The sequence below is a fragment of the Medicago truncatula genome, chromosome 3 (assembly GCF_003473485.1).
Source record: "Medicago truncatula cultivar Jemalong A17 chromosome 3, MtrunA17r5.0-ANR, whole genome shotgun sequence".
Lineage (NCBI taxonomy): Eukaryota > Viridiplantae > Streptophyta > Magnoliopsida > Fabales > Fabaceae > Medicago > Medicago truncatula.
The window spans coordinates 22,582,989-22,600,482 of record NC_053044.1 but is presented as its reverse complement, the minus strand read 5'-3'; the positions used below and the strand labels follow the sequence as shown (position 1 = coordinate 22,600,482).

Below are 17,494 nucleotides of genomic sequence, written 5' to 3'. Positions count from 1 at the left end.
TAAGTTATCATGTCATCCTAACAGCGAGTGGGAGTATCTTGGATTTCCTCGCAATTTTCAAAATCAATATCAAGATTATTCCTCTGGGTAGGCAAAGAGAGATTGTTAGCTACGGTAGTCTAAGAAATGATAGAGTTCTCTCCGGGTTGAATATTTGTTTTGGAGGGATTTGCAAGATTAGGGTCATAAGTGTAAATTTTTTTCTAGAGGTGGGTTATTGTGGTCAACGTGAGTGGGCGCGCACGAGGTCGAGATATGGGACAAGTTTTCTTGGAATCAATAACCCTTACAATAGACTTAAGTCAATTTTGCCTAATTTCTCCTGGTCATCTCCAATTCTGGTGGTTTCCGTTTTTTTTTTCCAGCAAGTTTTTTTTTTTCTCACATGGTTTTGTGTTGTTGGTCTGAAACATCGTTTGAATTGAATCAGGTTTGGTTGTGGATATGTTTTTTGTCTTTGGTGGGATTTTTTGTCTTATTGGGAAAATCTTCCCACATCTTAATCTTCTATTTTGTTGTCTTGTGGAGGTACATATTCCTTTTTTGTCAGTTTTGTCTCTAAGTTGAAATCTCTCTATTGCCCTCTTCCTGGTGTATAAATGGTGGTGTGGTATGGTTGTTGTTTTCAGTTGCCTGTGCCGAGTCTCATTTTGTTATTCGTCTGGTTTTGGTTCCTGAGTTTTTTTTGTTTTTGTTTTGCTGAATTTGTCATGGACAGTTGTTATGATTCATTGGCAGCCGTTGTGCCTGGTAGGGAGGGGTGGCGTTTTAAGGTTAGGATCTTTAGAATGTCGGAGGTACCTTCTTTCCTGAACCCTGATCAGCCAAACTCTTTGGAGATGGTGCTTATTGATGAGAAGGTATGTTTATTTGATTTGTGTGTTTTTGAATTGAGGTTCAATTGGCATTTATTATGTGTCTTTTTCACAGTCCTGATGGCATGTACCTCCTTAATCGCATTTGATCTTTGGTTTGTTAATGCTGATTTGGTAGGGTGACAAGATTCATGCCACTGTTCGGAAGCAGTTGTTGTATGAGATGCCTACAGGATGTCCTATTTGTCAGTTGAACCAAACGTTAGTTATTATCGTACTACTACACACGAATTCAATCTGATTTTCCAGATGAAGACAAAGGTTCAGAAGATTGAGGGTTCTGCTATTCCCGATAATGGACTTTCATTCAGCAAGATTGAAGATTTGTCGAAGCATACTGCTAACTATCCATTTTTAGTTGGTAATTTTTGATTAATTGTGATTTCATTATCTATGATTTTGTTTACGTTTTGTCGTGGTTATATATATTGATTCTGATTGAATTGGTAGATGTTCTTGGATTGATGACCGGTATATCTGCTGAGAGGGAGTATGTGAGGGATGGTAAGGTAATTTAGTCTTGCGATGTATGGTATTTTAGTGTTGGCATTTGAGTGTATTGAACCTAGGTCTTTTGGCTGTATTGAATTAGTTAATTGCAGTTGTGTGTTCCCAGCTGATCTTTTGTTAACTCTGCGGTTGTTTTGTGTAAGTTATAACATATTCTGGTTGTATTGTGTTTGTGATTTGTAGACAATGGTTTGATATATGATATTTGGTGTTTGTTGTGTTTGTGAGATGTATGTTTCTGATAATTCAATTTTGGTTTATGTAACGTTAATTGATTTTAAGATTAGGAATCCTGTTGAGAGTGCGGTAGAGATTTTTGCGTGTGTGGTGTCGTGTTTTCGACATCGTGTTCGGCTAATTATATTAATTTTGTTGTATCGATCTGTCTGATAATAAGCATTAACTTTATGTTGCATTTATATCAACATCGGTCCGATGAAATTGTTTCTGCTGTGGAATACGATTTTTATTTTACAATCTCAGAGAATTATATTGAATCAATAATCGCTTGTGTTTGGTGAAAGTATTGTTGTTTTGGACTATTGTCCTGGGCTAACCACCATGTTCTGTACTGATTTTGAGTAGTTGATGCTGCAATCATCATTTGGTTTGTGTTAGAAATATTTACCATGCCTTAATGACAGCAGAATTGTATTGTATTAGTGTATCATATACCTATGCAGATCATGAAATGGAGATCCTGCACTATCATAGCATTCAAAATGAAAGTGTGTAAAATGAATAGCGCCGGAAGGACAAAGGAGAAGCTGATATTTTAACAAGTCTAGAAGCTGTGTTTTCTTAGAAAGAAGAAGAGCTAAATTTCCCAAGGTAAATTTAATCAAGTCTAACAAGTGTGGTTTCTAAAATTTAATCAAGCAGAACAATCTCACGGTATCCAACAAGAGTATTCCTAAGGAAACAAGACCACGGTTTGAATTCAGTGCAAAAGGTGTTTTGAAGGGCGTGTCTCTCCCAAGAGCAGTGCTGCTATTGTGCTTTGTTTTTCAATGAAGATTGAACACTATAGTAGAATAACTGAGTAGAGATTTCAATTGATTAATTATTCTGATGCTTATGGTTATTTATGCAGTAGTGTAGAAAAAGTCTGAATTGCCTTTTCTTAAATTGTATTGTATGAAATCATGGAAACTCTTGGTTTTTCTTAATTTGCAAGAATTTGCAAACGGCAATTATTTATAGGGTGTCCTAAACTATAGTTTGACAAATGCTACAACTTATCATATTTTCTACATGCACGAGGTATGGTGTGGAGTTTTAAGTTTCTGATTTTGAGGTTTATCGTTCATAGTATATTATCTTTCAAGGATGATTATGCTACCTTATGTGTAACTTTACTTTTTTTTATTGTTTAGTTAAGGACAATTTTCTATTTTATTGGTTTTGGAATCTGTATATATTTAATTCCATGCCAAAAATATTTGAGGCTCAGTCTTATCATTCAAATATAAAAAATAATTTACTTTAGCTTCTCATAAAAATAAATCAGAACACTTTAGTCCATAAGGGTCTAAAATAAATCAACAACTAAAGCCTTTTTCATTGGATGTAGTCACTTATATCTACCAAACAACTATATGGATCAACTGTCATAAATTGAATATTAGAATATATATATATATATATATATATATATATATATATATATATATATATATATATATATATGATAGATTATTGTAAGATATTAGTGTTCAAGTTGTTTTTATTGAAAAATTTAGATTGGACTCCAATAGTCTTTTTTCATTCTTATGATATGGAGTCTCCATAAGGTTCACTTCCCCATTCTACATGCACATCTTTTTTGCTCTAATTTCATCTGTTATTTTAATCATGAGGCATGAGTTTGAGGTAGTTATTATTGGGTGTATCAAGGTTCAAGAAGTGGGTGAAGTTTCAACTGGATTATTTGTTTATAAATGAAGTGTTTCATGTTGCAATTGGACTATGCCTACCTCAAATATTTGAATGTTGACATCAGCTGTTATTGGATGTATCCTTTTTTAAGGATTGTGCGCCGCTTTTTCCTAACAAGGAAAGGAATTCTCTTTTTCTTATGTGCCCCTTTACTTTGATGACATAATTTTGTTTCCACGTGCATCACTCTTTTGTCTCCTAGTGCTTATTTTTGACTGTTTCAAATCTTTTGTTTCATATTGTGTTTGGTTTAATGCAAGGTCAATTTGGGTTATCACAGTTAATTGTTTACATGTTGTGCTCGTGATTTTCGGATATCAAACCATTAATTGATTTGAATTGTCAATCTCTGAACTCTCGATTTTTATTCGTGGGAAGGGAAAAAATGAGTAAAAACCCTTAAGACTTTGGATTTGGGGGTTGGTTACGCGAAGGGAAGGTGCTAGCACCCTAAGCGTCTATGGTATCCCATAGGAACCTCTTACCTAGATTATCTTGTGCTAAATTCATTTGCTTACTTGAAAAATTATTACCTAAAAATCTAAGTGAAAGAATGGAGGGAGAAGAAGTATGTTTTTGGTTATTTTTATTTAAATTGGAAGGATTGACTCCCCTGCCTACATACCCTTAAAGAAAGGGATCAAAACCAATGTAGTTCACCTAAAAAGTTTCTTTTTGGTGGGTTAGGTTGATTTTAAGATTTTTGAAAATGGGTTTTAAGAAGAGAAAGAGGCCTTAAGGCATGAGACAAAGGAAACAAGTGAGGTTGATTGATTTTAAAGTTTAAAAATGGTTGAAGTTGAATTAAGATTGATTGATTAAGAAAATAAAGAGAAAATGTTGTTAAGAAAATGATTTTTGAATTTGACATGTTTAGGTTTTTTGATAAAAAGGTTTTTTTTTTCTAAACTAACGGTAAGCTAACGTAACGGCGTACAAGAAATAAATTTGAAGTGTCGGTGCTTGTGTTACCTACATTATTACATCAATTCCTAAATACAACCCTAAGGCCTTTATGCCAAAATAAAATGCAAGAAATAAAACTTACATCGATTTCCTATTTATACACACTAAGTCAATGACAAAATAAAATGATGAGAAAATTAAATGTGCATGCTATGATTCAAAACAAAGATTAAATCGTTAGTAAGCATAAGGAAAATTGTGATGAATGAGATATAAGAAGTAATAAGCAAGAAATTAAGAATAGACATGTGAAAATAACAAGTAAAAATTATTATATAAAGACACAATAAAGCAACAATTGAAAGCAAGTGAAGAAATGAGCAAAAAAATAAAAAGAAACGAGTAGGAAGAATTTTTTTGAGAATTAGAGAAAACTAAGATGATAAGAACAATATTTTTGGAATTTTTTTCATTTGAATGTTTTTGTTATTTTGAATGATATATAAAACTAACGTAGCAACAAAATAAAAGTATGAGAATTTTGTAGTAATGTTGGATCACCACAAAATCTTTTTTTTTTTTTTGTATTTTTTATAACATAAAGCAAAACAAAAATAAAATAAAATACCTTGAAACCGAAAGGGACAGAAAGGAGTAGAAAAAGAAGAAAGACTCGTCAACACAAGTCAAAAGAGGGAGAAGAGAAGAAAAACACAGGAAGCATCAACTGTGTATTTCGGTGTGTTGAATGCATTGTGTGAGCCCTCTATTTATAGAGAAACTTCGCAACTAATAGGTGAGAAACTTTGGGAACAAGTAATTCATCTAGTACAAAAATATGCCAATTGTCTACCAAAATATATCATATTGAGTACAAAAATATATTATTTAGTACATAAATATGTTATTCAGTACATAAATATATATTATTGAGTATCAAAATATATTTCAGATCAAGCACTAAAATATATTAGATTGCCTACCAAAATATATCATATTGAGTACAAAAATATATTATTCAGTACATAAATATCTTATTCAGTACATAAATATATATTATTGAGTATCAAAATATATTTCAGATCAAGCACTAAAATATATTAGATTGTCTACCAAAATATTTTAGATTGTGTTCCAAAATATTCTAGATTGCGTTCTAAAATAATTTAGCAAAACTTGGGGACCAAGACAGCACTTTTTAATAATGACCAAATTAATTATTTAATTTATCATTTCCAAATAAAATTTTTCTAGTGCTTACTTCGTTCACACAATTATGTACCCCCATTATATAATCTTAGGTCAAAAATTGGGGTATCTCTGCCGAAATTTCGTCTAAAACGACGGACATTTCCGATTTTAAAAGTACGAATAAAATGTGTAAAAATAGAGAAAAGTTGTCAAAATTTGGGGTATCACACATGTCAAGCCCTCATTGGTTATATTCTTAACCTGTAGTGCCAAAGTCAATTACATGCACCGTGTTATTTGTCTCCATTCATGTTCCGTTGTTTGTTTGCAAGTGGGGTTTCCTTGGCGAGGAAGGCTAATTTAATATTATAATATTCTTCCCATGGTGAATTTTCTATGGGTTTATTCTTTACATTTTATATTTTATTTATGTCAAGATACATATGTTTCTGTTGGGACAGTATATATAGGTGTCATGGCCTGGAGTTTATGTTGTGCCATATTTCGACTGTGCCTGCTTATAGTGTTATAATTCAGAATTCTTGACATCTCGGTTCATCTTGGATCCACCCGTGCGTCGCACAGGCACGACACTAGTTTAGGACAGTTCAATATCTTAGTTGAGGACGTGGCATTAGAAGATTGAGTTTTATTTTCAGAGTGATCTTGAATACAAAGCTTATATGTATCAAACATATCTTGTAAAGTCTCCTTTATCTTATCACACAAAAAATCAGCAAGTTCCTTTTCATAATATTTATTCAAGCCCCATTTAACAAATTGAAACTTGTTTCTAGGATCATGTATCACTGCAACATATATCAACAAGTTGACATTTTTAAAATTCCCCCGATATTTATCATACATAGCTTTCATTATTCCAGTCATGTTTCCAAGATGTTTGTCAGGACTCCTTATCCATTTCTTGAAGGTAGTCAATATCAAAACATACTCATTGAAATACTGAGAAGAAGTTACAACATTTGAACCATAAAACTTATTAATGATATCATAAAATAATTTCAGGAATTTAACAAAGGATTTTGTATTCTCCAAATCCTCAATTTTTGGAACCCCACCTTCCATATGCGAAAATTCAGCACGCATTTCATTCAATCTCTTAAAAGCCTCTTGAAACTTAATTGCATTGTCAAGCATCAAGTAAGCAGAGTTCCACCTAGTGGAGACATCTAACTGCACAATACACTTTTCTTGTACTCTAGCTTCCCTAATGCAAGTTCTAAACCTATCCATGCGATCGGGAGATTGACGAGCATATCTAACTGCATTCTTAATTTTGCTAATTGAAGACTGGATTTTTGTTAATCCGTCTTTGACAACAAGATTCAAAATGTGAGCACAACACCTGATATGTAAGTATTTCCCCTTTACTAGGTGTGAATTACAATCCTCCATTTTTCTATTCAAGTAAGTAATAGAAACATCATTAGAACTAGCATTATCGATTGTAATGGTAAAAACTTTATCAATCAGCCACCCCTCCAAACATTTTTCAATTTTCCTACCAATTGTTTCTCCCGTATGATCTATAATTGGACAAAAATTAAGAATTCTTTTGTGCATCTTCCAATCTTGATCAAAGAAATGTGCAGTTAGACAAAGATAACCCAATTTTGGACAGGATTCCAACAATCAGTGGTTAGACTAACATTTTGCAATCCCCTCCTAATCATACTTTTTAACTTATGTTTCTCATTAGTGAAAATATCCCAACAATCTGTATAAGATGAAATCCTAAAAGGAATTGGGAATCTAGGCTGCACAACACATGAAATAGCGAAATCCCTCCCCCTCAACAAACTAGAGACCAAAAAACTCATTCTTTCTAATCTATTTGATTCAGTGATTGAGGAGAAGGAAAAGAGTATCAAAGTAGTAGTGAGTATACACGAAAATGTTACATGATGACCCATAGAGAGAGAGAGAGAGAGAGAGAGAGAGAGAGAGAATCAGAGCCGATGAGAGGATTGTTGGTGATGCTTGCCGAGGAGGATGAAGGAATCGACGACAGTGGTATTAGAGGTGGGCGACACATTGAAAAGGGAGAGAAGAGAGGTGATTAGTGTTTGGAGTGCTGGTAGATTAAGAAATGAACTATCTGATTCCTTCAATTTAGTAGCAAAAGTCATTGGTAAGTATACCAAAAAGAAGGAATTAAACACTCGCTTGGTAGTTGGATAGTTGTGTTAGTTATTAGTGAGTGATCTGAAGAGTTTAAGTTAACAAGGGGTAATGGACCGGTCTAGAGTATGAGAAGAGTCTAGTAACATTATAATAAGTGTGGTTCGGTTCGGTCCGGTTCTTAAGTTATAAACCAAAAATCAAATCAAATCGGTCGGTTTTTAATCTATATGGCCCAAACACATCCAAAAAATTCAATTTTTTGTGGTTTTTGTTTTTGTTTTTGTTTATCCGTTAACGTTTTTTTATGGGTTCGACTCTGAACACCCCCTAGAGATGATGCCATTGTTGTAGATATTAAGTGTATTAAAATGGCAGATAAAAATATCTGAATGCATTTTTCAATAATTGTGAGATGATGTCATTGTTGTAGATATTATCAAAATTATAAATAAAAAATTTTGAACGCATTTTCCAATAATTTGTTCAATTCTTGATTACATTTTTCGTCAGTTAATTTGATGATTTTGTTTTTGAAAGGAAAGTCAGTTAATTTATTTGACACCAAATCTTATCCATTCATTTCATTTAATCCAAAGGCTTAAAACTATCACCAAATTAATTAACATACATCAAATACTCTCTATCACCAAATTAATTAACATACATCAAATACTCTCTATCACCTAATTAAGAAACATATTTATCATCATTAATTCATAATCAAACATTCTATTTTTATTTCCCCTAATTAGAAGACACGTTAAAAAACATTTGTAATTTTGTTTAATAAACCAAAAGAAATAGCCCGTTACCAGCAAGCAATGATTCGTGCTCGAAAATAGTTTTGTATTGCAAAACAAGTACTACTTCATTGTAATCAAACACCAATAATCATTGTAACCAAAAAAAAAAACACCAATAATCATATACCAACGTTTCATATTCAGCAGCAGAAAACACGATCAACCAAAAAAGGTAAGGGAAATGCAACAATCTTGGGTACTACATAAACACAAAATTTCAGAGTTTAGTACAAATAAAAAGCTTAAAAGCAGAATTGTGTTTCTTAGAGAATACTATAAATCAAGGCTGCATATAAAAAGTAAAATAAAAATGGTAACTTTTTATTACGTGTTCATTAAAAAAATTATTCCATTATGGAAGAATCTCCTTAGTCTTAACCAATGATGCTAATGGTGTGGGAGGTGGTGGTGGTGAATGAACATCCTCAACCTGATCACAATAACCTTCCAATAAATCAGTTTCTTCATTAGTGAATCCAAGTGATGCAACAACGTTAGGCCAACAATCATGTCCAATAACCCTAATTGCTTTGCAACAACCATAGCCCAAGTAAGTCTCACCATTTAGAAAAAATGTAATAATTTCACCACTACATGCTTGAAGCTTAAATAGTGACTCCCAACAATTAGAAGGCTCATCACCACTCACCTTCAATCTTGCTTCAAGGCTCATCAAATTGGAATTAGGGTTAGACAGTTTCCTAGATTCCACTATAGACGTTGATGAGTTCAATGCAATGAACACAAGAGCAAGAGCAACAAGAACAAATATTTTATGAGAGGAAGCCATTTTAGTATTAGAAGAAATTTTTTATATATCTATATATGACGAGTTTGGATTGTTATGGTGAAAGTTACTTAGGGTTATATATATATATATATATAGTAGCTAAGTAGGGGGAGTAAATAATTAGTAACGGTAGGTTGATGGGGGAGATGAAGGGTAAACATAAATGTGCAGTGGTTACATAAGAAAAGTGTATATGAAAGATTGAGGATGTTCATATTCTCTATGATGGAGATATAACAGTAATAATAACTGGGTTGAATTTAAATGACAATTGATTCTATAGTCTATTTGTCTCCATTAGGGCACGATGAACATTTGTGTAATATCTCCTTTAATATAAGAAAAAAACATGTTGTGGAAAATCTATTTATGCCCCCTTATCCCTTTTTAATGCAAACATCTCAAATTTTGGGGTAAAGCTGGTCTTTTTTTCTTAAATCTGTGGAAAATCTGTTTATGCCCTTATCCTTTTTTAATGCAAACGTCTCAAATTTTGGGGTAAATCTGATCTTTTTTAAAAAGTACACTTTTGGTTAACTACTCTTCTCATGCCTCACTTTAACATTGTCATCACAGTGAAAAAGTTAACGACAGAGAACACCTTTTCAATCAAAAGTTCACACTTCCCTACTCCAAATTTTTGGCTCTAAAATTTGAAATTCAAATTCAAACTCATTTTATTCTCAACACACTTTTATATAAAATTCAATAATCTCACAACTTTCTTCTTCTTTCTCTCACCCTTTCTTATCTATACTTCATCATCTTCTCCATTTTTCTAATCTTCATTTTTTTTATGTCCTTCATATCATCATATTAAACTGAGTTTACTTTTTTCTTAGCTGCATAACATGACAAATACCAAAAATCATTCACATCCAAACTATAATAAATAGATTATTTCAGATCTATAATAAAGCTTTACACTATACTCAATCTTCTTCTAATACTAATGTTCTTGCACAATTTTTCCTTTGTTTTTTTGGACAAAAAAATAGACAAGAAATAAAGATGACGAATATCACCATGGAAGAGTAAGAATGAAAAAAGCACGAGAAAATAAAGATGAGTACAAAGATCAAAAGAAGTAGCAATCTTGTCTGTTATGATTTTATGGAAGAATCATTGAAGATAAAAGGGGAAAACAATAAAGAAGATGGAGAAGAACCAACTTATATGTATGTGTGATAGCTGAGAGTAACAATACAGTTATGAACTTATCAGATCTACATGGGCATTTGATGTTTAAAATTTACTCTTTTCATTATCTAACATGTACCTCTCCTCCTTTTTCTAATCTTCATTATTTGTATTTATCTTCAACTAAAATTTTTTGATCTACAAATGTTATTCCAGGAAAGGTGAATGGAGTTCTTGTCTCTTCAGCAAACTACAAACAATGAAGGGAGACATCAGTAAGCAAATGATGAGAATACTAATTAGTTTAGTACATAAATCCTCAACAAAATAAATGACCCATTTAAGTGTTAATTTCTTGCTGGAAATAATGAATTAGTGTCTTGTATGTTGCTAATAAAATTGAAAATATAATATATTGCAGGAAAGTCAATTGATGTTCTTTTCACTTCAACAAACTACAAAGAAAGACATCCTTAAATAAATGATGAAGAAACAAATGGAAGAGTTTGATTAGTATATGTTTTTTTATGATTATATACTGTTATGAAGAAATAAAGAAAAAAACTACATAAGAAAGGAGTTAATTGTTTAAAAAAAAAAAGGAGTTTAATGGTGGTGTGTATAAAGATACAAGTGTGATTATCTACTAATTGTATTTAGCTTACAAAAAATATATATAGTAACAATTAGGTTAAATTATTAAAAGAACAATTATGTTAAATAAAATAAATTTTAAAATTGAAATGTCTAATGTAGTGAAAGTGTGAAAAGAAAAAATTGATATGAATATTTACAATTAAGAGTAAATTAAATATTATGTGTACTCTTAATCAATGATTGTGATCACTTAGTCAAAATTAAAAAGTGAGTCGTATTTCAAAAATTAATTGAATATTTTTAACAAATCCAACAATGAAAAATGTGGATTTGTCAATTTATTAAAAATTTATTTGCAGTGAGTGTTACTATTTGAGATTTATACAATTAAAATAATTTTTGTTTACATTTTTACAATAAAAATATGCTCCTTCCGACCTATTATTAGCAAAAAAAAATCATTTTGTTGTCTCAAATTATAAGAAAAAAGATTATACAGAGACTTTGATACACTAACCTTGATTCACAGGACAAGTTGTCATTTATAAAAAATTGTTACTGCTGAAGAGTTTTTACTATTTCGAATATCACCTTACTTTAATTCTAGAATTATTTTGTCATTGATTAAATTAAACTATCATGGACAAGTTTTTACTAATAAAAATCAGAATTAACTCAAATGCACATGATAAATTGTCGTTGATAAACTAACTTTGATGCATGGGTACCCGTGCGTTAGCATGGGTTTTTTTTACTAGTTCTAATTCAAAAATCTCCATTTTCCTTGAATTAAGCCATGATGACTATCCATTTGTTTGGCCGTTAGGATCAAGTGACTAAATTAATTATATAAAAAAAGACAATATATATATATATATATAGGGTTATGCTATACAACACCCTCTCAATTTTATGAAGGTGTGTTTTAGCATTGAACACCTTTTTTGTTTGGACAAAAACACCCCAACTTTCCTTTTTAAAAACAAGTAGAAATGAAGGGCAAATATGTAAATCATGGTTTAATTTGTGTTAATATGCTTCTTTTTTATCAAGCTTTTCTCTCTCTTCCTCTTCTCGTCCAAAAAGAAAAAAAGGAAGCACTTCTCCCCCAATGGATAACATTATGCAGGTTGAAAATAAAATTGGAGTTTCTCAGACTTTGACGGATACCTCCCTTCCTCCCCTTTTTGTTCATGTTCACTAGTACAAAGTTAATAATTCTCTTGACATCAATGCCAAAAACAAAAGCTATTCCTCAATCAAATTACATGCATCTAAACGAAAACATCATAAAATTCACAATCCAAGGTATAACTAGTACAGCCAACGAGACAAACTAAGCTTCGATTCCGGCAAAGAGCGGTGGTCATGTTTTGGAGAGAGAACTCGGTAAACATTGAGTCTATTAGAAGAGAAGAGATTACACTCTCACGATGAATCCTTATTTAGTACATAGTAAGTTGATATGTGTATCAAAAAATATTCAATGTGTTTACGAGTAATATGAATTTTTGCTATTAGGGAAATATGCTTATAGCATTTCATGAATAATAAGAGATTTTATACATTCGAGTATATTAAAATAAACAACGGAACTAGCTAGTAACGTAGCTTCTTCTGCAATAGCATGAGCAATCCCGTTTGGCTTGTCGTCTAACAAACTTCACCCTAGAGTTTGGTAAAGAAAAATCTGAATAACGAACGACATGAAGAAATAATACAACGAAATTCAGAATTGTCGTCCTGAGTAGCATGGCATCAGACGTCATCTTGGAATCTGTTTCAAAGTCAACGTTATCAAATTGCATGTCGCTCAACCACTGCAAAGTAGAGTGCAAACCCAACATTTCACCAACATCAACTGAATACAGACAAGGATAACTAGCAACCTTGGCCAAAACAAATGTACCTTCAGAGTCTCGAACACAAATGCCAATGCCGGTCCATTTGAAATGAGAAGAGCAAGCGGCATCAATGTTGCACTTGTACCTACCCAACATAGGATAGTAAAAAAATACAGGAGCGAGATACTCATAATTTGAGGGACAACTAACACAATTGGTTAGACATTGGACTTTGTCAAGGAGGCGAACGCGGGTCAGTAAGCAGCCCCGACACATACGCCACACTAAATGCTTGACCTTATGGGGTATCTTGATCTTCCAAATCCTAGAACCAATAACCCGGACGCCAAAGATGAGAAGAATCAATAAGCTCATCAACACATAACCTGTAAGCATTACGAACAAAATAACGACCATGTCGTTCCGCTTTCCAAATAATTTGATCCTCTTGTACCAGAGTAATAAGTGGTGTATGAAGAATCTTATATGATATATCAACACTAAACACCTCATGTCGAACCACCAGTTTATTCCAACTCTTATCATATAAATTCATCAAATTATTGATAGTGACATTCTAAACAAAATGAGCACCTTTAATATCACCATCAATGCACTCCCCATTAGGTAACCACAATTCATTCAAAATAGGAATAGACGCACATGAACCAATGCTCCACTGAGCACCGCCGCAAACTAGAAATATAGCGCGCAAAATGCTACGCCAAACGTAACTAGAGTTATGACCATGCTGGGCCATGAGATAGGTTCCTGAGGGAAAATATCCTGCTTTAAATATATGAGCGACAAGGGAGTCAGGTTATGTGAGAAACTTCAACCCCCTGCTTACCTAGCATAGCTAAATTGAAAGCGGTGAGTGATGTAGTATTTTTGCATCAAACAATTGTAAGTATTTATATCGTCTCCTCAGGGACTAGTGCGATATCGCGGACCGTTCGACACCAAATACCATTCCAAGTTAAAAAGATACACCTAAATCGATAATCATGCAACGTGTGTGCGAGTGTCGGTGCTTGTGTCGGTGTACATTATTAGAGAGTCCATAGTCCTTTACATTGTCCTAGATACATTCTATGGTCTTGCAAAAATCTTAAAAGAAATTAAAACTATCTAAAATATTACATGCCAAAGTAACATTGAAATAAAAGAGATAAACCCTAAACTATGAGGAATAGGAATGGAATTATGAAATGCTTATGAAATGTATGGCACATGAAATGAAATGGTTAGTAATCATAAAGCACAAAATAGTAGGAAATAAACAAAAAGAAATTGCATAAGAATGGCAAAAAAGAAAGTAATAAAGTGGTAAAAACCTAAAAAATTTGATATGATACCTAAATGTGCTTGTGACCCATAATTCTCACATCATGGCAATTTTGAAAGAGATTTTGTTTCAAGCCATGACATGAAATTAATAGAGACACATGCAAGCAAAGTATCACACCGAATTCATAGAGAAATTTGGCACTTTATTCCTTAAGACAAACACTTATTGTTTGCAAAACAAGAAATTTACAAAATCATATCCAAAAACAGCAAAAAGGACACATGATCAGAGGCATATTCATCACAATATTGTATATCAATCATCCATGTCACATATCAAAGTGTCAAGAAAAAAAAAAAAAGAAAAAAAAAAAAACATAACCAAAAGAATACCAAAAATGTAAAAACACATGGGAATTAATTCATGCCATTTTACCATTTTTTTTTTTACATGCAAAACACCATAAAAATACCAAAATGTATCAAGAAACACCTAGGATTTTTAGGAATTTTTTGTAAAAATATGTGAGCAAGAAACAGGTTCAGATAGCAAAAAGTAGGGGTACAGATAGCAAGAAAAAGGTAAAAACGTAAAAGGAACCTTAAGCCCAACCCAAAATCCAATGCAGATTGGGCCTGGATCATTCAAAGGCCTCAGAGGCGTTAGATTGATCCAGACCTAGATCTGACGGTTCAAAACAAGCAGCGCATGGTAACACAGATCAAGCACATGGAAACAAAGCATCACAGCCATTCAAACAACAAAACCCTAGATCCTACGGTCCAGGATGAAAACAAAATGAACCGGACCGGTTCAGGCGTCTATATAAGCATATGGACACCGGTCCAATTCATTTCTTTCATCTCTCTCTCTCTCTAAACTTCTCTCTTCTCTCAGACCTCTCACCTCTCTCCTCCCTTCTCCGGTGGTTGTTGGCTGGAGAAGATGAAGGTTCCACCGGAAACTTCATCTTCTCCGGTGAGAAGTTAGGGTTCCGACGAGCAAAACACCCAGAATTCAGATTTTCTTACATTTTCTTGTTCGTTTTTAAACCCTAAACACGAATCTGACATTGATTTTCACAAACAAAGCCTGAAACGACGTAGATCGGAGAATTTTCATACGGTTTTGAAATTTTTTTTTTTTTAGGGTTTTGAATGAGTACGTTCAAACTCTTAAGGATCTACATCGTTTCGTGTTTGTTACTTCTCTGGTGCTTGTTCTTGCTTGCAAAGTCTAAGTCCTTATGGATCTAGATCTTGCGCATACGGTTCAGTTCGTTTTCTGTTCTGGAAACTTTTTAGATCTGGTTTGTTCGTTTGCATGCAGGTTCAACTATGATTAACGCCATTAAAGAGAAAAAATGAGTTTTACCTGAGTTTTAATGGAGATTCTGCTGAGTTTCTTCGGAAAACTTCGATTTGTTCTTGATGATTTCTGGTTGCTTTCTGAACCGAAAATAAATCGGTTTACTGGCTTGGTTTCTTCATCTTCTCCGATTCTTTCTCTGTGATTACGTGCTTGAGCTTGCTTCTTGCTTCTTAGATCCACATGAGAATCCCTGTGATCAGTGCTTGAGCTTGCTTCAATGTGAGCTCACACTTGGAATTGTAGGGAAATCTCCAATCCAGTGATGAAGATTCACACGAATCTCTGAGGATTGATGTGAAATTCGTTGACTTCTGATGAATTTCTATGATTTCTGCAGAAAATTAGGGTTTGTGTTCTTCGTGTTCTTGAGAATTTTTGATCTTTTGATCCTAACAGAAAGGAGAGAGAAAGCTTGATTGTGTTTGTTGAGTTGGCGTGTGATTAATGGCTTTGTGTGGCACTGTGCACTATTTATAATCTGACATGTGTACTTGAGATCCAATGAAAAGGTGACACCTGGACTTGTATGAAAATGGCACGGCCTTGGACTTGAAATGAATTTGGGACCTTTCTGCAAAAACAAAAACTTAAGGACTAAACTGCAATTAACCAAAAAGGACTGAAATGTCAAAAATAAAAAAGTTCTGGACTGAAAAGCAATTTTGGACTTCTTTGAGGACCAAAATGCAAAATAAAAATAAAAATAAAATTGGAATAAAATTGGTAACCTGACAAAACGTAAAGTGAAACCTAAAATAAAATCAACAAAAGGACTAAAACAAACCAAATACTGACATGAGGTATTTCAAAATACCTCCCTGTCAAAATTTTGACAGGAAAAGACCAAAATGCCCCTAGGGACTAAACTGATCCAAATTGACTCAGATGCGATTTTGAAATGATTTTTAACAAAGAATTAACGATGATTTGTACAGACAAGTTGAAGAGACTTAGAGACAAATACAGGGACAAAAATGGGTTCCACTGCAGGAAATGACCAAAATACCCTTTTGTATGATTTTTTGAAATAAAGTGCAAGAAAAGTAACGCGACATTTCAGAGAGTTCTTAAATGACTTGTAATGTCAGAAAAGACAGAGGCAGTAAAATACGTTTAAAAAGAGAGTAAAGATTCAGAGTAAAATAACAGAGAATTGACAAATATTAGTGTTAAAAAAGAAATTTGAACGAGTATTTTTAGGTCCAAAATCAGGGTATAACAGCTGCCCCTATTTAAGTTTCTTTGTCTGGAGGGTCAAGAGACGGAGTCTTTGGCTTGACGGGACGAAGATACTTAAATATTAACATTTGCACTGTGTTTGGACGTAAAAATACGCTTGTACATTTTCAAATATCATGAATGCCATGCAACATTTGGATTATGAGTGCGAGACAAACGAAAGCTGGGATTAACAAAAGATGTCGTATCCATTGCGGGATTGGTAGACATTGGTAAGTTAACAGATAACAGGGTAGATAGGAGACTAGGAACAAATTGACGGGTACAAGCTGCTCTTGGATTGAGCTGGGCACTTGACCTGGAATAAAAGCAGACAAACAGGTGCGAGTTGTTCTTGGATTTGAACTGGTCACTCGACCGGGGACATAGAAAAGGTAGACAGGTACGAGTTGTTCTTGATTCGAACTGGTCACCCGACTGAAAGCAAAGGCAAATAGACAAGTACGAGTTGTTCTTGATTCGAACTAGTCACTCGACTGAAAGCAAGGCAAATAGACAGGTGCGAGCTTGTTCTTGGATGCGAACTGGTTACTCCACCGAAGACAAAGACAAAATAGACAGGCGCAAGCTGCTCTTGGATCGAGCTAGCCACTTGAGCGAACAGAAACAGATAGACGGGTACAAGCTGTTCTTGGACTTGAACTAGCCACTTGACCAAAATCATAGACACATAGACAGGTACGAGCTGTTCTTGGATTCGAACTGGTAACTCGACCGATAACATTGAAAAGTAAACGGGTACAAGTCGTTCTTGGATGCGAACTTGTAACTTGACCAAACAGAAACATATTGACAGGTACAAGCTGCTCTTGGATTGAGCTGGGCACTCGACCAAACAGAAACAAATTCACAGG

The 17,494-nt window shown here is 33.5% G+C and overlaps 1 protein-coding gene across 1 annotated transcript; it reads right to left on the bottom strand.

Annotated features, from left to right (window-relative positions):
- Positions 1 to 8,720: 8,720 nt before the first annotated feature.
- On the bottom strand, positions 8,721 to 9,158 carry LOC11421699 (egg cell-secreted protein 1.2). The gene has a single exon (XM_003599882.1). It carries the CDS (start codon positions 9,156 to 9,158, stop codon positions 8,721 to 8,723), a length of 438 nt encoding a protein of 145 aa, XP_003599930.1.
- Between the last annotated feature and the right edge of the window lie 8,336 nt (positions 9,159 to 17,494).